This window comes from Hyperoodon ampullatus (assembly GCF_949752795.1).
Source record: "Hyperoodon ampullatus genome assembly, chromosome: 13".
Lineage (NCBI taxonomy): Eukaryota > Metazoa > Chordata > Mammalia > Artiodactyla > Ziphiidae > Hyperoodon > Hyperoodon ampullatus.
This window is the reverse complement of record NC_136926.1, coordinates 49,084,885-49,108,933: the sequence shown is the minus strand read 5'-3', so window position 1 is coordinate 49,108,933 and position 24,049 is coordinate 49,084,885. Positions and strand designations below refer to the sequence as shown.

The 24,049-nt window shown below is 34.4% G+C and overlaps 1 protein-coding gene across 1 annotated transcript in view; it reads left to right on the top strand.

Annotated features, from left to right (window-relative positions):
• CCDC178 (coiled-coil domain containing 178) overlaps window positions 1–24,049 on the top strand; it is a gene marked incomplete at both ends in the record, with an annotated part of 388,897 nt that overhangs the window by 108,557 nt on the left and 256,291 nt on the right. The window contains 5 exons of the mRNA XM_079718176.1: window positions 6,134–6,196; window positions 7,346–7,507; window positions 9,082–9,195; window positions 14,339–14,484; window positions 18,538–18,697. Coding sequence (XP_079574302.1) covers window positions 6,134–6,196; window positions 7,346–7,507; window positions 9,082–9,195; window positions 14,339–14,484; window positions 18,538–18,697 — 645 coding nt within the window. The remainder of the gene's footprint in view (window positions 1–6,133; window positions 6,197–7,345; window positions 7,508–9,081; window positions 9,196–14,338; window positions 14,485–18,537; window positions 18,698–24,049) is intronic.

Here is a 24,049-nt window from a genome sequence, read left to right as displayed (position 1 = left end):
ATACTTATATGATTAATTCCAGAAATCTTTTTACAACTACTGTAGCTCTTTGTCATTGTCCAGCCTCTCTTTTTGAACGTTTTCAATGATAGTGCAATCAGTGTTTTACTAAGAAGACCACACTTTTTTTTTTTTAGCATCTTTATTGGAGTATAATTGTTTTACAATGGTGTATTAGTTTCTGCTTTATAACAAAGTGAATCAGCTATACATATACATATGTTCCCATATCTCTTCCCTCTTGCGTCTCCCTCCCACCCTCCATATTCCACCCCTCTAGGTGGTCACAAAGCACCAAGCTGATCTCCTTGTGCTATGTGGCTGCTTCCCACTAGCTATCTGTTTTACATTTGGTAGTGTATATATGTCCATGCCACTCTCTCACTTTGTCACAGCTTACCCTTCCCCCTCCCCGTGTCATCTACGTCTGTGTCTTTATTCCTGTCCTGCCCCTAGGTTCTTCATAACCATTTTTTTCTTAGATTCCATATATATGTGTTAGCATACGGTATTTGTTTTTCTCTTTTTGACTTACTTCACTCTCTATGACAGACGCTAGGTCCATCCACCTCACTACAAATAACTCAGTTTCGTTTCCTTTTATGGCTGAGTAATATTCCATTGTATATATGTGCAGCATCTTCTTTATCCATTCATCTGTCAGTGGACACTTAGGTTGCTTCCATGTCCTGGCTATTGTAAATAGAGCTGCGATGAACATTGTGGTACATGGCTCTTTTTGAATTATGGTTTTCTCAGGGTATATGCCCAGTAGTGGGATTGCTGGGTCGTATGGTAGTTCTATTTTTAGTTTTTTAAGGAACCTCCGTACTGTTCTCCATAGTGGCTGCACCAATTCACATTCCCACCAGCAGTGCAAGAGTGTTCCCTTTTCTCCACACATTCTCCAGCATTTATTGTTTCTAGATTTTTTTGATGATGGCCATTCTGACTGGTGTGAGATGATATCTCATTGTAGTTTTGATTTGCATTTCTCTAATGTTTAATGATGTTGAGCATTCTTTCATGTGTTTGTGGCAATCTGTATATCTTCTTTAGAGAAATGTCTATTTAGGTCTTCTGCCCATTTTTGGTTTGGGTCTTTTTTTTTTTGTTACTGAGCTGCATGAGCTGCTTGTAAATTTTGGAGATTTATCCTTTGTCTGTTGTTTCACTTGCAAATATTTTCTCCCATTCTGAGGGTTCTCTTTTCATCTTGTTTATGGTTTCCTTTGCTGTGCAAAAGCTTTTAAGTTTCATTAGATCCCATTTCTTTATTTTTGTTTTTATTTCCATTTCTCTAGGAGATGGTTTGAAAAGAATCTTGCTGTGATTTATGTCATAGAGTTGCAAAATTAAAAAAGCAGCATATCCCCACTGTTCATAACCTTCTTAGCAGATTCTGTTTGAGAACCAGCTATGGCATCACTGGCAGATTGACACCTCTTGAACACAAAGTCTCGGTTCCATTCCTCTATCTGTGGAATAGGTGGCTGAGTTACAGAATCTAACAATCCTATTGTCTGGAAAGTCTCATGGAAAGGCAGGCTTTGCAAGGACATGAGAGTCAGAAGGCTCCACACTAAATATTCCACTCACGTTGAAGGGTCCTAGGTATCCAGGTGTCACTGAGATCCTAAGTCAATGAGATAAAGTCCCTGGGCTCTGAGTGTGGATTAGCATCCTGCTTCCAATGTGTGCTAGCTTTTTGCTTTTTGACAATTTATATAATCTGTCCCAGTTTTCCCATTTGCAAAAGGGGACGATAATAGCGATTTCGTGGATTTCATTATGAAGTTGAAACAAGGTAACTCTACATAGTAGGCAGGTAACAATAATTTAGTCATAAGTCTTAGTAGCACTAATAGTAGTTTTATCAAGGGGATTCATGACGTATATATGTATTGTTTAGTGGACATAACTGCCCAGATTCTACTTCAGGAATCAGTTAAGTCACTTTGCTTAAGGTCATTCCCCTTCCTGGGACAGCTCATATCCAACGACTGATAAATATAAGAGTAGCCTTGCCACCTTGGTCTGACTTGGGGCAAAGCTGAAGGCCCCTTCTTGCTCCAGGACTCCCCATGGAGCTGACTGAGGTTGTTGTTGGGCAGCTTTGCAGCTCAGCCTATGTTTCTGCCCAGTCCTTGATCTTCTCCCTATCTTCCCACTGGTCCCCGCTCCAGTCCAACAAGAGTTGATTCCAGGTGCACTCCTTAATAAGAATCCTGCATACCAAACCCCACCTCAGAGTCAGCTTTACAGAGAACGCTGCTTGTGACAACAGGACGGGAAGACAAATAAGTCACCTCGCTCAGATATTTCACTGTGTGGCCTGAGACCTGTGACGATCAGAGATCACCTTATATCACTGTGGCATGTTCTAGGATGTTTTGAAGGTCATGGTAAGTCAGTAGTTCTCCTAGGAACTGGTAAACTTCCCAGCATTTTGCCAGTGCCCTGGTGCACCAATCAAACTTCCAGGAAGGCGATAGTACTGAGGGAAAACCTTGAGCATCTGGCTGGAAACACTCCCTGTGGCTGGTGGAAGTTGAAATTGGCAGCCCAAGCAATAAGTAACAGCTGTTTTCCGTTTTGGTGACCAGTCATTTGACCTTGCTCTCTGAGTCACAGAGGTTTGGGGCATGGCAGAAAACAGAGCTTGAAAGAGTTCCCTGAGGGGAAAGAGTGAAACTCCAGATGTTTTTCTGATGGAGAGTGCAGATTTGTCCACTGGTAATAGGTTGAGTTGGTTTTGTATAGAAATACAGGTTTCAAAATTTCAAGGGACTCTTTCCCTTCTTTTCAAGGAAATGCAATTGTTTTACTCTTGCACCTTCAGACTTCTGGCCTATTTTATTATGTCTCATATACTGCCCTCAGTTTTTATTGGCCTTATATTCACAAGTTCTTCTTGAACGATGTTAATTTATATAACTTCAAGGACTTGAATTCACTTAAACAATAGATTTCTCTCTTACTGACAATTAAAAAAAAAAAAAACTTCAAAGGATAAATGAATGAATTTTAAGGAAACACAAACTAATCCCCATTGCAACCAGAGTGACCTTTTTGCAACAGACACCTTGCTTAACATTCTTCACTAATTTTCTTACTATGCCTTTAAAGATTATATATAAGCTGATAGTTTATCATTTCAGCTTCATGCCTTACTATTTCCCAACTCATCTCCTTGATACACACACACACACACACACACATTTTTCAGTTACTTTCAGACAAAGTTCAAATGTAACACTCTATTTTGGAATACAGTATACTTTTTTCCAGTCTGTAGAGGCATTTTTAATTTGGCTCCATTATTACATGTTTATTTGATAAAACCACTGTATCTATTGTCAAGTTAGAAGAGGGAACTACCAAAGCAATCTACAGATTCAGTGCAGTCCCTATTCATCTACCAGTGGCATTCATCACAGAATTAGAACAAAAAATTTTACAATTCATATGGAAACACAAAAGACCCCGAATAGCCAAAGCAATCTTGAGAAAGAACAATGGAGCTGGAGGAATCAGGCTCCTGGACTTCAAACTACACTACAAAGCTACATTAATCAACACAGTGTGGTACTGGCACAAAAACAGAAATATAGATCAATGGAACAGGATAGAAAGCCCAGAGATAAACCCACGCACATATGGTCACCTAATTTATGACAAAGGAGGCAAGAACATACAATGGAGAAAAGACAGCCTCTTCAATAAGTGGTGCTTGGAAAACTGGACAGCTACTTATAAAAGAATGAAATTAGAACACTACCTAACACCATACACAGAAATAAACTCAAAGTGGATTAAAGACCTAAATGTAAGTCCAGACACTATAAAACTCTTAGAGGGAAACATAGGAAAAACACTCTGACATAAACCACAGCAAGATCTTTTTTGACCCGCCTCCTAGAGTAATGGAAATAAAAACAAAAATAAACAAATGGGACCTAATGAAACTTCAAAGCTTTTGCACAACAAAGGAAACCATAAACAAGATGAAAAGACAACCCTCAGAATGGGAGAAAATATTTGCAAATGAAGCAACAAAGGATTAATCTCCAAAATATGCAAACAGCTCGTGCAGCCCAATATCCAAAAAACAAACAACCCAATTAAAAAATGGGCAGAAGACCTAAATAGACATTTCACCAAAGAAGAAATACAGATGGACAAGAGGCACATGAAAAGCTGCTCAACATCACTAATTATTAGAGAAATACAAATGAAACCTGCAATGAGGTATCACCTCACACCAGTAAGAATGGGCATTATCAAAAAATCTAGAAACAATAAATGCTGGAGAGGGTGTGGAGAACAGGGAACCCTCTTGCACTTTTGGTGGGAATGTAAATTGATACAACCACTATGGAGAACAGTATGCAGGTTCCTTAAAAAACTAAAAATAGAACTACCATATGACCCAGCAATGCTACTACTGGGCATATACCCTGAAAAAACCAGAATTCAAAAAGAGACATGTACCCCAATATTCATTGCAGCACTGTTTACAATAGCCAGGACATGGAAGCAACCTAAATGACCACTGACAGATGAATGGATAAAGAAGGTGTGGCACATATATGCAGCAAAATTGAGTTATTTATAGTGAGGAGGATGGACCTAGAGTCTGTCATACAGAATGAAGTAAGTCAGAAAGAGAAAAACAAATACCATATTCTAACACATATATATGGAATCTAAAAAAAAAAAAAAAAAATTGGTACTGATGAACCTAGTGCCAGGGCAGGAATAAAGACATAGACCTAGAGAATGGACTTGAGGACATGGGATGGGAGGGGGAAGCTGGTGTGAAGTTAGAGTAGCATCGACATATATACACTACCGAATGTAAAATAGTTATCTAGTGGGAAGCAGCAGCATAGCACAGGGAGATTAGCTTGGTGCTTTGTGACCACCTAGAGGGATGGGATAGGGAAGGTGGGAGGGAGGCTTGAGAGGGAGGGGACATGGGGATATATGTATGCATATGGCTGATTCACTTTTTTGTACAATGGAAATTAACCCAGTATTGTGAAGCAATTATACTCCTTTAAAGATCTATTATTTTTAAAAAGACAACTAATTTCTTTTAAATTATCAAAATACATCATTTTATAAATTGGTTTTACGTATAGGTATGTCCTTAGGTGAAGTAATATTTAAAGATAATACTTTCTTTATCTCCTCTTTCCTTCTTTGGAGTTACTTTTTTTACTTTAGGAGAGTGTAACTTTTTTTTACTTCAGGAGAGTGTAATTTTGATGGGTTGCTATACTAAGAAAAGGAAGGGTTGTAGGAGAGACTTACTGACTTGTTTCTTTATAATGTCTGTGTAGACTCTGTGATATGATGAGGGGTTCAGTAATGAAGTAGGAATTTTAGAGACATTACTCAACCTTCACCATTATTCTTTACAAAGCTATACATCTCTTTTGAATATGGAGGACAGCTTAAATCCAAGACAGTTCCTCCCTCAATAAGAGGTTCCAAGATGTAATTCTAAAAGCAGAAGGAAATTTTTGAGTTATTTCCAAATCTGGTTGTGTGATAATATAAAGTACAACTATGAAGAATTTAAAACTCTCTATCCAAGTAGCAAAAGAGAAGATTTTTCCACATATTTTTTTGCCCGCTAACTTTTAAGAAATGATTCTTTAAAAATAAGAAAGGAAAAAAAAAGAAATTTTTCTAGCCAAATGGAGAATCTGATCATATTTTGCAAACTTTAAACTTGAACTTACCTTGCCTTCAAAATTGAATGTGTTCATTCTGGAAAATAGTATTAAAAACAAACAGATAGTTTTTAAAAAGAGGGATTGAAGACTATCTAGTTTTTCCTTTTTGATTTTCCTACTTCGGTATTTTAGTTCAGGATTATAAAATACAAACTAAATTGAATGGAAATTCTGTATTCTATTTCCTGGTCTTGTAGCACTTACTAATTTTGCCTCAGATAACGTCAGGTTTATTTATAAAAAAATTATGACACTCAGTTTGTAATGAGCAGTTTACTCTTCGTTTTAACCTAAGTAAAATGCATTTTATGTTAGCAGTTGTCTTAAAATGTTTTTTGATATTCTATAAATAAAACCTCCTTTTTAAAAAATTTGATAATATATAGGGCAGAGAAGAATTCTTGAAAAAACTCACTCGAGGTGAAGTGGCTAATGGAATGCTGATTCAGGTAATCCCAATTTGGTTTCAATATTTTATTCTTCCTTTAATTTACATTTTACATAGCATTTTAAATTTGCCTGTAATGAGGCATCTTTTCACTACTTGGTTTGCAAGCCAGCAGTTTTCTCTCCTTAGTTGATGACAGTTGCCCTCTGTGTACGACTAGCAGTGTCTGATCATGCATAAAGAAACTGACCTCTCATATACATATCTCATTTTGTGGTTTAATGGGAATTTCTGCCAGCCTAGTAAAAGGGCAGTGGGATCTTATTCCCAAGTGTCTCTTTAGTTTGCTTTGTGATGATGTTATGTTTTCTTTACTTTTAATGTCTTTCAATTGGACTCTTTTATTTAAGACTGAAAAGAAAACATGCTATGATATTTCTATATGAAGATTTTGAAACTAAAGCATTATAACTACCAAAATCAATTTTACTTTTTTAAAATCTTTATCTACCACCTGCATATCCTTTGGGACCTAGATTGGATGTTCTGAACACTGGCATGTTTGTAGACTGCCTCCCCTTCAGAAATACATAAATATTTGAAACCATTACTATAAAAAGAATAAAATCAAGAGGCAAAACAGTCTAAGACAGTGTTAATTTTAAAAATTATTTGAGATTATCTGCACCTCTGTTCCTCTTTGAAGCAAACACAAATTTTGTGATTTTTTTCTATTGGGAAATTCGATATTTTCAAACATATAAAAGCAGTGTCTCTCTAATTCTATATGCTTGAAAATGCCAAATTCCCTAATTTATTTCTCTCTGTAGATAAGCCCAATAATTCCATAATCTTCCAATCCTTTTTGCTTAATAGTTTGTTATTAACTTCTTGTTTATTAGTTTTATTTGGTCTTAGAATGCAGAAATTACATATATTTCAATATTTGTCATTAACGTGCCATCTAACCTTATTATCCTCCAGTACTTACTTAAGGATATTTGATTTTTATTGTCTATTAAATTTTTTCCTCATTTTTTGTAATATTATCTCTGTTCTTTTTAAATATGCTATATTTGTACCTATTGCTTTTTTATGGTGGCATTTATTGTTTTGATTTTTAGACATTACTGACCAGCACAGGATAGAGTCTCAATAAATGTTTAGGTAATTAATAACAATGAATCATTTAAAAAATCTTTGCTGGCAGAAAAGACTGTTTTCCCTTCAAGAAGAACAGGCACTTGAGAAGCAGGATCTTATGAGAAAGAAAGCAATATATGCCTTAGCACTGGCAGAAATGGAGATACCACTGCTTAAACTAGAAGAAGAAGCTGTAAAACTCAGAACTTGCCACAAAGAACATTCTGATGTAAGCATTTATAATTAATCCAGAAACTAATTTGCAGGAATATTCAGGTCAATAAATCATCTATGCGATTTTACATTATCATTTGGAAAATTATGATTTCACATAGGAAGACATAAAAGCATGGACAAAATAAGTAACTATTTTATGACCATACAACTGATCTACAGTGGAATTATATAGCAAGACTATTAACGCTATTACCTGGAACCCCACACTTTATCTTAGAGAGTACTTAGGAAAAGCAGTTTTCAAATGGGTGAGTAGTGATTTATCTGGTATAATTACCCACTGTAGTAAATTTAATTCAAAGTCTTCACTGCTTGTTAATAAAATTCCAAAGCTACGTTTGCTCAAATATAGAATATAATGCATCTTGACATTTTCGTGGTAAATTTTTGATGTATGTAAATGAAGGTAAGACAGCTGGGATGAAAAATAAAGCAAATGTTGATAAAATATTTTCAAAACAACAAGTTTATGGCAGTAACTGATATTACTAGCCCTTCCCAAAGAAAAATTTAGTAGAAAAATATGCATACATCATATCATTAGTCTTTTGGAGAATTAGAAGGTGTGGTAGGAATTATACATTCTTGTCCTTGGCTGCAGGGAGGACGTACGTATATTCATTTGGGCCATTTTGGCAATAGCGTTTTTTCTTTCTTTGCAAATGATGATGTAACTTTATATTCTTAGTCTTTAATAATTTTCAAAATTTCATTATTTTAAAAACTTAGTGATTTTCAAAGTTCTCCTATTACGAATGTTTGTTTTTGTCTTCAAAGCATGTCTCTGAAGTAGGCAAGAGAGAGTTTATCTGTAACATAGACATGAGAAAACTTGGGCCTACTTGCATGAAGCCACTTGTACAATGCCATAAACCATGGAAACAGCAAATTCTGAGTGTACTCTTCGGGGCTTCTAAACGCTTATCCTAGAGCTCATGTAATGAATGTATAACCAGTTCTAACACCTAGTGAGATAAATGATTTTAATAATGGCTCCTCCTTACATTAATGATAGGAGTTTATTAATTGCCTCAAAGCCTTGGTGTAATCATCTGAGTATGATAATGAATTCCAGAAAAGATTAATGACTTTTTTCTTATTTTATAATAGCCATTGTTTTATACCTTCTTGTAGTTCAGTAACCATTTTTGTTTTATTATTCTTTAATAGTGTATAAATCATAAGAACTATTAATTTAGCATAAACTCCTTTAAAGAGTAAGTTTTCATACACTTTCTATAATGATTGCTGAAAATTTGGAGTTTTAATTTTGGTTAAAATATTTTAAATATTGTGAGGAAAATTTATTATTTCTATGTGAGTTTATTAGTTTTTGTTACTTAGCTAAAATTGATTAGACTTTTATTTTCTTGGGTAATTCAAATTGAATATTGGGATTATGGATATCCTAGTATGTTTTTGTAATTCATGTGTGGTGAATTCCTTTCCTTTTATACCAAAATATATGTTGTTGTTATTAAAATAGTTGCTTGGGAACTACCTGGTCTAAACCCAAGATAATTGGATTGTAAATGTTGCACATCTTAATTTCTAAATGTCCTATAGTTACTAGGTGAAATAATTGAGAGGAAAGAATATGTTAAAAGACATGTAGAGAAAACAGAGAAAAAATTACGAAGAAAGGTGAAGAAAACCCAGGATGCATTAAAGAAAACTGAGGTAAGAAATTTAATGTCAAAAAATAATTTTGAATTTACAGTCTTTTAATCTCAATGAAAGCTATGCCAGCAAATTTAATTTTAGGTGGATGTCTCTCATTTCTAATTGGTTGCACTAAATTGATTCTGCATGCATGGATGCACATGGGCACACGAACACACACACACACACACACAGTCTCTGTGTCTTCATTTTCTCTCTTATAGTGTCTTTCCCACTGGTCTAATGTATCCTCCTGTTACCTTTCCTACAAAGTAGAGATAGGGATTTGTAGTGTCTAAGATAGTACCAGGTTTCTGAAGATGAGACCAATGTACAGATTGAAACATTTGTTAATATCTGACGTCTAAATGTTACCCTCAAGCTGGTACGTAGGCAGCATGAACAAATGGCTATATATCAAAGGACTTCAGGGCTTTTTCCAACTCAGAAATATTTACTCCCTTAAAATCCTCACATCTAACATTCTAACTTTAGAGAATCATTGGATATGGGAAAGTAGAGATAGTCCATTGTCTTTAACTTGCTATCCTCTGGATATATTTTAAAGGTAGCACCAATATGATTTGTTAGTGGACAACTTGTGGGCCATGGGATGGAGGTGTAATCATATCCTTTAAATAAAGTTAACCCTGTACAGGGCCACAAAAGAAATATTTTTTTAATTGCCAAGGAAAATAATATGTATAATAATAATATTAATATTTTGCATGTTTTTTATATGTCAGGCATTGTTCTAAGTGCTCAGACCTATTAACTAATTTCATCTTCATGATAACCCTATGAAGAGTGTACTATTATTATCTCCATTCTACAGTTGAAGAATCTGATGCATTGTTTCTTAATTAACTTGTTCAGTTTCACCCAGCTTGTTAATTCAATGTATCTGGCACTAGAACCTCTGCTCCTGACCATTACATTATACTGGTCAAATCATACAGGTTACTTTTATTGACCCCAGTGAAGTAAAATCAGAACTCAATAATAAAAAATATAGCAGAAAGAAAACATATGTAGACCACTGGAAATGTTTTTTAAATCACATTTTCTTTATTTATTTCTGTGGTAAGGAATATTTAGAATTACAAATTACCATTTATTACAAGTGACTGATGATAAACTATAAAGCAAAATTTATGGAATGGGCCAACATTATAATTTGGTATTACCAATAAATTATTTTGGTAAGAAGAACTAAAAATACTTGGCATATCTATGAAAGGCAAAAAGAACGTGCCATGAGAAAAATTAAAAGAGACATAATTATATACGAAATTGCATAGCAATTTGTTTTAAAATCTTGATGAAGTATATAATTTATTTTTGAAATACAAATGATGAAAACTGGGTGAAGAGAAAAAAAATAACAAAAATGGATCAATAACAATAAAATTGGTCTAAACTCTACCAGTAAAGGCAAGAACAAGCACAGATGCTTTATAGGCCTCCCCACAAAACCAGGTAGAGAGCATAAGAAAGCATGGAAAGCTTCTAAATTTATTCTATAAAAATATAACCCTGAAACCATAACTGAAAAGTATTAGCATAAGTAAGAAATCTGTAGGTGATCTCACTTATGAACATAGATGACAAAATCTTAAATATATCAGTGAATTGAATTTTACAGTGTGCTAAAAATAATATACTTTACAAAATAAGATTCCTTTGAAGACTGTGAAGATGACTGAGCATAAACAAGTGTACTAATATAATGCACTGCATTTACACAAGTGAAAGACAGCCTAAAATATTTGATAAAATTTGAAAACCACTGATTTATTTAAAAAAACCTCTTAACTGTCTAGATATATAATGAAAACATCCATACCTTAATAACATGTGTTATACTGTCTACCAGTATTTTCCAGCAAACATGATACTTAATTATGAAACATTAAAAATAAGTCCATTAAAATCAGGAACAAAACTTCAGGCCAGCTCTTACAACCCAGCACACTGCTGTTATTGATGACAAATTACTTGTAACATGTGTCACAAAAGATAAAACATATGTGTTCAAGACTGCAGTGGAATGCCACCACGGTTCTTATATCCACATCTGAATATTTGCTAAAATATTAACTAAAAATTGCCAAAGGTTAACAAATATAAATAAATTCCAATGAAAAACATGGCTGAATACTTTGTGGGTATGCTCAGTATTATAGAAGTTACTAAGAGTTTGAGGGTTAGAGAAGAAGGGTTCATTTTCTTTTGTTTGTCCTTCAAATTGATTTGTCTTTCCAATTACTACTGAGTACTTAAAATGTCTTAAACATTGTTGGAATTTCCTGGAGTTGGAGAAGTAAAAGAAGAAGTTGGTTCACTCAAGAAACACATCATCTTGCTGGGGATCAGACAAGGAAACAGACAGCCTTAATGCATTGTGAGCAGAGCCACGACAATGGTGTAATGGTGTGGGAAGAGTCAAGAAGGAGGAAACGCAGCTGAATCAAGGGCATCCAGGAAGATTTTTCAGGGAAGGTGATGTCTAAGAATGATAATTACTAATGGAGAAATTGAAGGTTGAATATTTGCCTTGCCGTGATGTTTAGAGAACAGAGATGATATACACAAAAAGACGAAAAGAATAATTGCCACTGGAAGCCTTCAACAAATGGTTTCCATTATTATTGTTAGCATTATTATTATTATATAAATTTTAACTTGAAGAAATGAAGTAAGGGCTTTTTAGAAACAGACCTTATGTTTGCAAAGCAAGGAGATCATGTGAGACTGCTATGTGTTTGTGGAATTGCAAGCACTTCGGTATGACCAGAGTTATAAGAGTTATAAGAGTGCAAATATATGAAGCTAGTGAGACGGGCAATGCCTAGATGAAGAAATGCCTTGTGTGTCATTCTATGGAACCCCATCCTGAAGAAACTTGCAAACATCATTAATAGCATTTATTAAGTCCTCATTATGTTGACTGGTATATAAACAACACTACAGCAGCATTTCTACCTTCTAAGAACCTAAGTTAGACAAATAATTTTATCTTTTACTGTGTGTAAGCATTTCAGTAATGGGCCAAGCTAAACAGTATTACTGAATTTTATGTTTAACCTCAAGTTAAATCTTAAGTGTGGAATCTGGACATATTGTATTTAGATAACATAATAGTATTTATTGAATATTAAATAAATATTTAAAATATCTGAAATTAATAATTTAGAATCTGAATATAATTTTTATTATCTTTTTTTTTTTTTTTTTTTTTGTGGTACACGGGCCTCTCACTGTTGTGGCCTCTCCCGTTGCAGAGCACAGGCTCCGGATGCGCAGGCCCAGTGGCCATGGCTCACGGGCCCAGCTGCTCCGCAGCATGTGGGATCTTCCCGGACCAAGGCACGAACCCATGTCCCCTGCATTGGCAGGCGGACTCTCAACCACTGTGCCACAAGGGAAGCCCCTATTTAATATTTTTTAAATATGTGGTTTTCAAATTTTTGAAATAAGGAGATAATGAAAAATCTTGTATGGTAAAACATTAATTAACTTCATTTTAGATTTCTAGACCCTTCTGGGTCTGGACATGAAACTGTCTTTGGGTGGAAAGCCTCAAAGTTGCTGAAACCTGTGTCACCAGGCTAGAGAAAAAAATAAGCCAAAGAATTATAAATGTACTGTTCATATGCCTCGATTCCCATTTGATCTAGTGACACTTCAGCATTCATCAAGACTCACAAATGGTTCTTAGAGTCCCCAAACTTTTGCTCACTCAAGATATGCAGATGTTGATATATACTCTTGATCGACATGTGGCATCTAACAATTTCTTTTCACACTGTGGGGACATCTCTAATATTTTTGATGCCATGGAAGGGGATATGGTGCTCACATTTACCAAAGACTCACTGATGGTACCCATGAAAGGTGTCAAAATACACTTTTTGCTTTTCACTGCTGTCTGCAGGAATTCCACTCTTTCTTTCCTTTAGTGTAAAATCCTCCGGCACCACCTTCAGCATCGCTGAATTGGCTGGTATGGTCTAAGTTGTTGACCCCATTGCTTCTGAAATCTCAGTTTCCAATGAAAATCATTATTGAAGATTACGGCATGCGTTATGGAATCTGAACGAAAAGTCAGGTTTAGTGATAGCATGCTGTACCCGCGATTGCCCAGCATCTCTAACTTGTTCCTACTTATTTTTACCCATACTTGTGCCTCCTCACACTTTTTGTTTGGTTGAATTTTCTCCCAGAAATAACATAATATTCTAGTAGACCCACTGAAGAATCCTTGTCAGCCATCTCAACTACCTTCTGGTACCAAACAAACAAACCAACCAAAAAACAAAAAAAACCCATTTATTAGTAGAAGAGTTCCAGAAGTTCCAGAAAAAAAAAAAAGAAAAGAAGGGATGATATGAAAATTCGAATACAGTACTCAATTTTCCAAATCTTGGACAAACAGAAGAGTTTTATAGGAAAATAAGTATAAAAGATTAGCAATTCATTCTTCTTGAAATCTGTAAGAATAGAGAAAGAATTAGAAAGCACATGGGGAAAACTGGAGGAAAACAGGAGCAACGGGAGCAGCTGAGACTGAGAAATCCACTAGGAGAGCAGCACCAGCTAGAAGCAGTGCGAGACGTGGGGAAAAACAACCTTCAGTGAGTCAGTCACCCAGTCAGTGAATCAGTCCGTCAACATAAACACCAACAGTTATGAAGGGATCATGGAAAAATCGATACAAAAATCTCCAACCTGGAATGGGACTGGCCAGCCTTTTGGGGAATTGTGCTTGTATTAGACATTGACTCCTTTTTCTTAAACATCAGAACAATATATATTCTTGCCTGCCTTTAGTGTACATGTTTGATAACCCGTGACCACATGCTGGCATCTTAAGAGACATGCCTTTCAGTTGTGCATGTATGTGTGTGGGAAGGGAGATAAGTTAGTGCAGGGTAGAGAGGGAGGGAGAGGAAGGGCGTAGAGAGAGAATAGATAGTTATAACCCATCTTTTAGAAAACCTTATCAGATAGAAGAGAACACGAACCTAAGTTGTTACTTATATTGATAAGAGATTACTATTTGCTTTTAATTGTTCACATGGCCAAAAGTATTTGTGTTTCTAAATTGCAAGGATTTGAAAATCCTAGTACTTAAAATATTCCTGAATTTTTTTTTCAGGATAAACACTCAATAACTTTTAAAGAAATAGAGACCACTAAAAGTAAAATAATTATTTATCATGCAAAAATAAATCAATTGAATAAAGACTTAGACGAAAAACAAAAGGAAAAGAATGTTTTTGACCACACACTTGACTGTTTAAAGTAAGTAAAATTTATCAAAATATTAAATGCTTAATATGTGATTTATAAAAGAGATGTGATCAAATTTCCATGTTTAAAATTTATTCTTCAAATGATCCATATTTTCTGTCATGATTTGATGTGAAATATATATGTGATATTTGATAATTTTGGTTTAAAAACATAATCATAAATTGCTGTCATTTTTCATTGCTCCTCTGGGTTTATTCTTATTGTAATAACTGCTAATGTTTCTCCTTTGTCAAGCATAAGAACTTTTATTCATTATGAAATTCATAACCTCTCCCACTAATTTCAGCATTTTTCACTTATATGACTTGGTTAATAATATATATTTTTTCACCCAACCTTTTTTGATAACAGTTTTGAGGTAAGAGTTTAGAAATTCTATAAAACCTCATGTAATTTATTCACATTAATTGTCCTCAAAAGCCTCTTATACAGTCCCCTCATTAGTCTGGGGCATACCTGACAAAGGCATTTCACTTTGAGAATGTTCATGCTTTAAGACTCTTACTGTATCCATAGACCCCCACTTAGAACTTACATACTTTTCCTTTACCCTTCTTGGTTCTTATTGAGTATTTCCTATTTTATAATACATTAAGGACAGGATTTGGAGGACTACTGGAGGAATATTCATTGGTCACATTTAGGAATGATGGTCTGATTTAAATATAGAAGGCTAATACAGCATTAGCAAAATCATAAATCATAACACTTGAGGGATAAAGTGTCAGAAAAATAGTTATGCACAATCTAATACCATGTATCTTAATGGAGTTAAGTCAATGAACTCAACAAAGATTTGTTTAGCTATTACAACAGGATTTTATTTTTTATTTAAGTTTATTACAAAACTTACTTTCAAAATGATCATACAGCTTTACCTGAAAATTACTAAATCATATACAGAATATCAGGTAAGATATTACCTGATATTACTTTGAAAGATATGTATCCATATTGTTTAATATCTGTAAGAATATTTGGGGACTCAAAGGGATAAGTGTGAAATTATATAATTTACACTAAACTTATATTTTGTTCAGGAGCTGATGATTTTTTTTTTCCAGGATTCTTACCATTTCAATTCTTAAATTTTCTTCCATCCTGTGCCTAGATTATATTGCTTTTCAGGCAAGAACAGTCACCGTATACCACTGAATCAATTCCATCCCTAAACTTGACCAAACTCTGCCTTTGCCCTGGAAGAGGAGAAAATGAATAGCTGACACTGTGTATCATTTACAAATCTATTAATTAACAGTGATGATGGACAGTGTCAAGTAAGATTTAAAGCTAAGATTGATTGACTTCCTAGTGTGCCAGGCGTTTTGTGGGCAATCTAAGCACCTATCTCATCCAGTTCTCACAGTGAATTCTTAAATCCTGTCATAACATTCCCACATGAATGCCAGAGAAACAGAGACTCAGGGAAATTAAATAATTAAGATTGCACTGCTAATTAGTGGTAGAGCTACTCCAGCTTAGGTTTGTCCTGTTCCAAAGTGTGTGCTCTTTGTTTTGTTTTTGTTTTTTTTACATCTTTATTGGAGTATAATTGCTTTACAATGGTGTGGTAGTTTCTGCTTTATAACAAAGTGAATCAGTTATACATATACATATGTTCCCATATCTCTTCCCTCTTGCGTCTCGCTCCCTCCCACCCTCCATCCCTCTCCCACCCCTCTAGGTGGTCACAAAGCACAGAGCTGATCTCCCTGTGCTATGCGGCGGCTTCCCACTAGCTATCTATTTTACATTTGGTAGTGTATATATGTCCATGCCACTCTCTCACTTTGTCACAGCTTACCCTTCCCCCTCCCCATATCCTCAAGTCCATTCTCTAGTAGGTCTGTGTCTTTATTCCCATCTTACCCCTAGGTTCTTCATGACATTTTTTTCCTTAGATTCCATATATATGTGTTAGCATACGGTATTTGTCTTTCTCTTTCTGACTTACTTCACTCTGTACGACAGACTCTAGGTCCATCCAGCTCACTACAAATAACTCAATTTCGTTTCTTTTTATGGCTAATATTCCATTGTATATATGTGCCACATCTTCTTTATCCATTCATCCGATGATGGACACATAGGTTGCTTCCATGTCCTGGCTATTGTAAATAGAGCTGCAATGAACATTTTTGTACATGACTCTTTTTGAATTATGGTTTTCTCAGGGTATATGCCCAGTAGTGGGATAGCTGGGTCATATGGTCGTTCTATTTGTAGTTTTTTAAGGAACCTCCATACTGTTCTCCATAGTGGCTGCACCAATTCACATTCCCACCAGCAGTGCAAGAGTGTTCCCTTTTCTCCACACCTTCTCCAGCATTTACTGTTTCTAGATTTTTTGATGATGGTCATTCTGACCGGTGTGAGATGATATCTCATTGCAGTTTTGATTTGCATTTCTCTAATGATTAATGATGTTGAGCATCCTTTCATGTGTTTGTTGGCAATCTGTATATCTTTGGAGAAATGTCTATTTAGGCCTTCTGCCCTTTTTTGGATTGGGTTGTTTCTTTTTTTGTTATTGAGCTGCATGATCTGCTTGTAAATCTTGGAGATTAATTGACTCCCTAAACTAGGACTGGAACGGAAGATTACTGAAGATTAACTGTACTAGGAATAATCTACTGATACTTTCACCTAGTGTCAATGTTGATATTAGTGAATGCTTACATAGGACATCTCGTAAGAATTATGGATGTTGTTAGTACGAGTGATGAAGTGGAAAAAACTGGCAAGACAGATGAAAGGGAAGGACTTTATTCCATTTTAAAGGAGAGACACCCATCTAAAAGATATGACTAGAGTCATGTTTTCAAATTTCCTGATAACAACCATAGTAGAGAGAGAGGAAAAAATGAGTACTTTGTGTTGAGCTGCTGAATCAAATAGAGGTAGTCGGAACTGGATTTGAATTCTGGTTCTGTCATTTACTAATCAGTTTATGCAAGCTAATAATACCAAAGTTTAGCTTTTTCATCTGTTAGATTGCTGAAATAATTATTCTTTCATAGGGTGGTGGTTGTATTAAATGAGATATTATATTCAAAGCACATTAACATTTTAGCCCCCAAAAAATTTTAGTCCTGCTGCCTTTATAACTAACTGTGCAAATGATTCAATTTTCCATACCAGTAGAGATGAAAACGAATGTGGGTAACATAAGACTGTGCTGAGCTTTTGCAGCTCTGCTTATTCTAGATTCTGGGTTACTGATCAAGTCTGGCAGTTATTTCTAAAGCGTATTTATTTTTGCAGTATTGTTTTAACCACTCTTTGATGCTTTTTCTACTAGTATAGTCCCTAATATAACTACTGATTTCATCATAAAAATAATTATACCTCTGTGTCAGGATGTACTTAGTTGCAAATGACAGAATACACAAGGGCACATATACACACGCGAGGGCACACACATACACACACACACACATTCAAACACCAGCTTAAACAATAGTGAAACGTGTTATCTTATGTAACAGGAGGCCTCTAGGTAGGGTACGCTGCAGGGTTTGTTGATTCAGTAGCTCAGCACATGGTACTCATTTTTGTTTCTTTCTCTGCACTATGGCTGTTGTGAGCAAATTTGAAAACAGGACTCCTTGTTCACATTTAGTGAATTGAGCCCCTTCTACATGGAATTTGGCTCTTGCCTTTCATCTTATTGCACTGTCTTAATATATATATTTAGTGGTGAATAATAAGCCTCTTGCTGGTTGGCTTAATCTAATCAGAATATACCCTTGTAGTTATATGCTGCATGGAGGGGGAGTTCTTCTGGAATGACAACAAAACAGAGGCACACTGGGTAGGCAGCCAAGAGAATCCAGTAAATCTCCAGAGGTTGTCTTCCACCTGGATCATTTAGATGTAGCTCATGGAGACAGGCCTATGAAAAGGACTAGGGAATTTTTGCATAGTCATTCAGTTCTAAGATTTTTCAATATTGGGTATTTTAAAATGTATCATAAATGCACATTAGAAAATTAAATGTGAATTGATTAATGGCAAATGCAATTCTTTCTTTTGTCATAGGGAACAGTTTATAGCCATGAGAGAGAAAAAGGAACATGCACAAGCTCTGTTTGATCATCTCATAAATGAGAAAAAAGCCTGTGAAGAGAGAATCTATGAGGAAGAACAGAGACACAGAACACTCTTTACCATGAGGCAAAGAACTCTATCAAATGTTAAGGTGAGTATTATTTTGGGACTGTTTTAGAATGAAGGAAATATAGTGATAGTCAAATTAACAGCTAGTTTGAGGCACTCATTTTTCATACTGAAGTAGCAAAGATGTTTAGATTTTTTAAATAAATATGTTAGCGTAATAAACATGCAACGTTTCATTTTTTTAACATTTCCTATAAGTAATTATATTCATACAGCATATGAATGCTGTATGCATTCTTTTCAGTGCATTTTATGTGCACTCTCATTTTTCACTGTACTTTTATTTCAAAGTCTACTGATGGCAGGTTATTCAGAGCCATTTTTATATTTTTAACAGGAAATGTGAAAATAGTTTTGTTTCTGAATAAATATAATTTGAATGTTTACCAGCCACTTCTTTTTAAAAAATGAGGATATTTTATACTTGCATATGTTTTAATTGAACAGTAACTAGTCAGAAACAAGGAGATCATATGGTAAAGTGTGTCTTTTTAGATCTGAAGTTTTATTAAGTTTTATAAAGCTATACATATTACATTTTTTGATATATGACTAAATCATATACATTTAGCTAAGTGATTCACATCCCATTTTACATTTCATAAGAGTGTTTGTTACATTTAATTGACATAATAAATACCATGGTTTTTGAAAATATATTTATAAATATTACTATTACTTGAGATGCAACAGAAATTACTTCTCAAAAATAAACAATCCCTAGGAATGATGGAAACAAATTAGCAAGAAAGTTACAGAAAGTATAAAATTAATTCAAAATACTTCAGAATGTTGTTTTGATATGAAATTTAAAATTCTAAAGAGTATGGCATAGAAAACAAACTTATGGTTACCAAAGGGGAAAGGGGGGGGAGATAAATTAGGAGTTTGAGATTAACATATACACACTACTATTAACATAGATAACCAACAAGGACCTACTGTATAGCACAGGGAACTATACCCAATATTTTGTAATAACCTGTAAGGAAAAAGAATCTGAAAAAATATATATACATACATAGATATATATACATATATCTGAATCACTTTGCTATACACCTGAAACTAACAACATTGTAAATCAGCTATACTTCAATTAAAAAATTAAAATAAAGTAAAAATAATAAAAAAATAAACAACTCTACTGCATTTTATTAAAACTATTTCCTGCAAAACTTTAAAAATTATATGTATTATCATAATATACTTTTATCAGATATTTTTGATCCTGATATTTATATATTCAGTTATGATATGTATTCAATAAATTCAATTCCCTTTTCTCCCTTTAACATTTCAAAGACATTGCTAATACATTTTCAAAAAGATTATTTGGAACAAATATACATCGAATAGACATGTATGTGAGTGAATGAACATACCATCTATAATGCTATTGCTGTGATCCCTCCTATAAGAAAATTATTAATAAAAGAACAATACTTTTATTAATAATAGTGCCAAGTAACAGTTTTCCCTGTTAAATGTGGCTTTTACATAGAAAAATGTATGTTGGGTTTTTGTGGGTTTTGTCTTAAAAATATGAAATTAACTGGTGCCATCTAGTGGCAACAAATGTTGCCTCCTCTTGGAGGAGTTCCTGGAGGTTTGATGGACTGGGGAAGCTTAAAGTCAAATGCAGCTCTCAAAACAAGAAGCTTTAAGTTACTTACTGAGTTAAGCATCATTCCCCACCTCATATTTTATCACAGCAGTGGAATTATTTGTTTGAACTCTACCACATTTTCCAATTGTACTGGTGCTGAGGACACAGTGGGATTTCAGGAATCATTTACTGAGTGGCATTTCAACACTTTAATGGAACCATAATAATTAGTGAAATGACAAAATATGGTCATCAGGAGAGAGATGAAGGGAAAAAATCCTGTATAACTAGCCTCTCAGTAATTGAGAGCTGTATTTCTTTTCATCCCGAAGCTGTCTCTGTTTTCCCATCCCAAAGTGTACCTACACCCAGCCATTCGAACACATCACATAGTCTCGGGTTTTTTTCTTAGCACCAATCTCTATCTGAACTTGCTTTGTTCATTCGTTTTTACTTCTTTGCTGTCTGACTAATCCTGCTGTAATAATGTATTCTTTATGAGGACAGGAAATTTTCTGCCACATTCCTCTCGGTATCCTAAAAGCTCAGAACTATGCCTGGCACAGGGAGGGTCTCAATAAAAATTCATTCAATGACTGAATGAATGATTAAATGGATGAATGTATGCTTTTTTGGGTGTAATTTTTCTGTCCACATGCATGATAGTGGCTAAAAGCAGTAGCATTTCAGAGATTCTTTCCATACTGCATCAGACTGATACTTTAGCAAATATTCGTGCTGTACGCAGAAGCTGAATCTCTCTCTCTCTCTCTCATCCTCTGTCCTTGATAATAACATAAGAAATTTGCCATCTATTCTCTTCTGTCTAGGTGAAAATGGTTAAATTGTCTGTTGCTTTCCTACAATTAAGGATTCTGCTAAATATCTCAATAATGCTTTTGAAATAACCTTTTAATTTATATGAAATTGTCTTGGATAGGTCTTTGTTGTGCATTCACCTTACATGATCAGCAGAGTAGAGATAGAACATGAAAAGTTTAGAGATTGATATAGCTCATCATTAGTGACACTATCTATGATTATGATCAGTTCTTGATGTGAAAGAGTGGAAAGACAATGAAATTCATCATGGAAAACCTATTCTCATCCCTGTTTAGAAATTGGATGAGATAAAAAATTGTAAATATGTATATAATGTAAAGCATCCCCAGAAAGAAACAAGGATTATTAGGCATCATTATAAATGTGGTGTTATTAATCTGGGTTGTCCCTGCTGGACAAAAGAATTGATCACAATTATGGATCATCTAAAGAAATTGCTTATTAAAAAACTTTATAAAAGACACAATGGAATTAATTGAGGATGCGAGAAAGCACACCATAGAATTAGAAATACGAACAGCTAATAAAATACTTTAAGAAAAATATACATAAATGTCAGAGAGTAGACAGTGTGGTGCTAGAGTTAAATTCAGTCTTTTTCAGTAAGCAGTTCCATATGAGATATCTTTAAATGATAGATTTCTTGAATGTCATTCAGTTTTTACTAATTGCCTATAATTTGCAAATGCAAATTGCTTAAGATTAAAATTTCTGTATTGCATGTTCATTAGAGTACTATGGCTCTAGCTACTAATCTCCCTCTTTGCTTCTGGGAAGGTCCAAACAAAACTGAAGTTTAAAGCATTTTAATCTATCATGAGCCATCCTCAGAAGTCCCACTTGCCTTTTCTACATCAGTGCCTTTCTCTAGTGTTCTTTCTGTAGTCTTGCTCTCCTCCCTATAACTTAGGGTATGATATGAGAGGGGTACAGTGAACTACTGATACAGTGAATCTGTGGCAGACACAAGCAATTTCCAGATTGAGATCTAGCAGAGACAGTCTCCCAATACTTTGTATTGTTTATTAGTTTTTATTTTGCTTCATATTTCCCACTCTCAGGAATTACCTCTTCCCTTGTCTATTGCTATTTCAAGTTTGGCTATTGAATCATTTCTTGACTCTTTCATGTGATAAATTCTTAGCTTAATATAGAGGCAGTGATTCACTAATTTATTGGACAGCCAGATACAGACATAGTAAAAATCAGAAACATTTAATCTGAGATCATTTTAAAGATTACACAATTAAAAAAATTATTCTCCTATTGGCCACTCATCATTTCTTCATTCACGTGACTAGTTTATGAGTACTGCTGTTTTGGGGGCACTTAATATTGGATGACCAAAACCCTAGCCTCAATTTAAAAATGTAATCAGCGTGAAAATGGAAGATGTGAAAAACAGACTTGAATATAGTGACAACATTCAAATTACAAGCAATAAATTGTGTTCCTGGCTCACTGACTTGCTATATTAGGTATTATTATAAATAAAAAACATGTATTCTTTGTTCTTAATAGTGGGAAATGAATGCATTTTCATTGGAAACATTTAGAAGACTGACCAATGAATCTCCTAGGCAAGAATAGTTTGCCTTGATGATTTTCTTACCACCAGAAGATTTTCATATAGCATGAAATTTTTAAAACTTAAGAATGTATTTTGCATAATTAATAACTCTTTTAAAACTAATTCTGATAGGATTAAACATTAATTATTCACATGCAGTAACATTCATTAGGTTCATCGTATTGCTTTTTTAAAGCAACTTGTTCAAATCTACAGCTCTTTGAGGAATGAACATTTTGATTTGAGGACTGGTAGCAAAACAGTACTAATTTTGTCTCTGAGACCCTTCAGGTTTTTGCACAAACCCACCCAGTCCTGCAATGATCATAAGGAGTTAGAAATCAAGAGAGGGCAACACTAGAATATAAAGAAAAATGTAGCATGGATATGAGTCATTCCCAAATAAAAATTTAATATATTTTGAATGTTTGCTTAGAGCATGATTCATTAAACAAGGAAGAAACTTCCCTTCTTTCTGCATCTCTCTCTAACATCATGTTACGTCTTACAGATATTTTCATGAATTACTGCTAATACTATGGGTTAAAGCACTATATATAAAGTTTAAATAGAATTTTTATTGTTTGAACTGGCAATCAACTACGTTTTCAGCTTTTTTTCCCCAACTATCTAGAGGCATCTATTACAACTACTTGGTTATAGTCCATTTCAGTTTTTCTGTATATTGGTATTTTTTTCTACATAGTTGTGATAATACGCTATGATCACACTTTGGAATTATGATTTTTCCAAGTAACATTAATTTCCTAGTGTGTCTGCCACTTCTGAAATGCCTTCTCCTACTGCAGTATAATATCATAAATATGTGATTTTCTCTTTTGATCAATTAAAGTAAGTATGTTTCCAAATATCAAATTTCATTGTTAAGTATACCTTACTTGATAATGCTTTATTAAAATTGTAATGCATTACTGGATTCAATTTCCAATCATTTAATGGTGAACATCTATTGGTCTACAGTTCTTCTGTTTTGTACTTCATTCAAGATATTGGTATCAGAAATTTCTTGGAGTTTTAAAAATGAAATAATAAGCTTTTGTTCTTTTTTTCTATGCTAAAGAGCATGAGGCATTTCAGTTCCTTGAAAGTTAGAGAAATTCTCCCATGGTACTATTAAGATATGTGAAAAGTCAGAGATTTTACCTTACTTACAAGCTAACAAGTTAGCTGCCACTGCTTTACAAGAGCGGACAGAAGACTTGAAACTCCTGAGTGAGAGACAGAGGACTATTACTCAGTACACATGGCTGTGTGAGCTTCATGTTTGTAGGTTCCCCTTGGCTCCAAGTCTCATGGGAGTAACGTGAACGTGGTCCAGGCAGATGCTCCAT